Below are 207 nucleotides of genomic sequence, written 5' to 3'. Positions count from 1 at the left end.
ATACCTGCACCCCTCCTCCGGGTTCCACGCCCTCGCCAGGTAGGAGCCGAGCGTGTTGAGGACGAGACCCGTGTGTCCGTTGCCGGTGACGACGACGGGGACGCTGTTGTAGAGGGTGTTCTGCAGGTAGGCCTCCTTTGCCTGCGAAACGGAGCTCAACGTCGCCTGCGGGTGGATTGCGGGGTTACGGTGGTGTTCGAAGGGGGG

At 64.7% G+C, this 207-nt stretch overlaps 1 protein-coding gene across 1 annotated transcript in view; it reads right to left on the bottom strand.

Annotated features, from left to right (window-relative positions):
- Window positions 1–207, bottom strand: part of LOC119594377 (procollagen-lysine,2-oxoglutarate 5-dioxygenase 1-like) — a 46,541-nt gene that overhangs the window by 8,244 nt on the left and 38,090 nt on the right. The window contains 2 exon segments of the mRNA XM_037943438.1: window positions 5–138; window positions 140–165. Of these exon segments, the coding sequence (XP_037799366.1) occupies window positions 5–138; window positions 140–165 (160 nt within the window).

The sequence above is a fragment of the Penaeus monodon genome, chromosome 33 (assembly GCF_015228065.2).
Source record: "Penaeus monodon isolate SGIC_2016 chromosome 33, NSTDA_Pmon_1, whole genome shotgun sequence".
Classification (NCBI taxonomy): Eukaryota; Metazoa; Arthropoda; class Malacostraca; order Decapoda; family Penaeidae; genus Penaeus; species Penaeus monodon.
The sequence above is the reverse complement of the archived record's forward strand: the minus strand, read 5'-3'. Positions and strand labels throughout refer to the sequence as shown.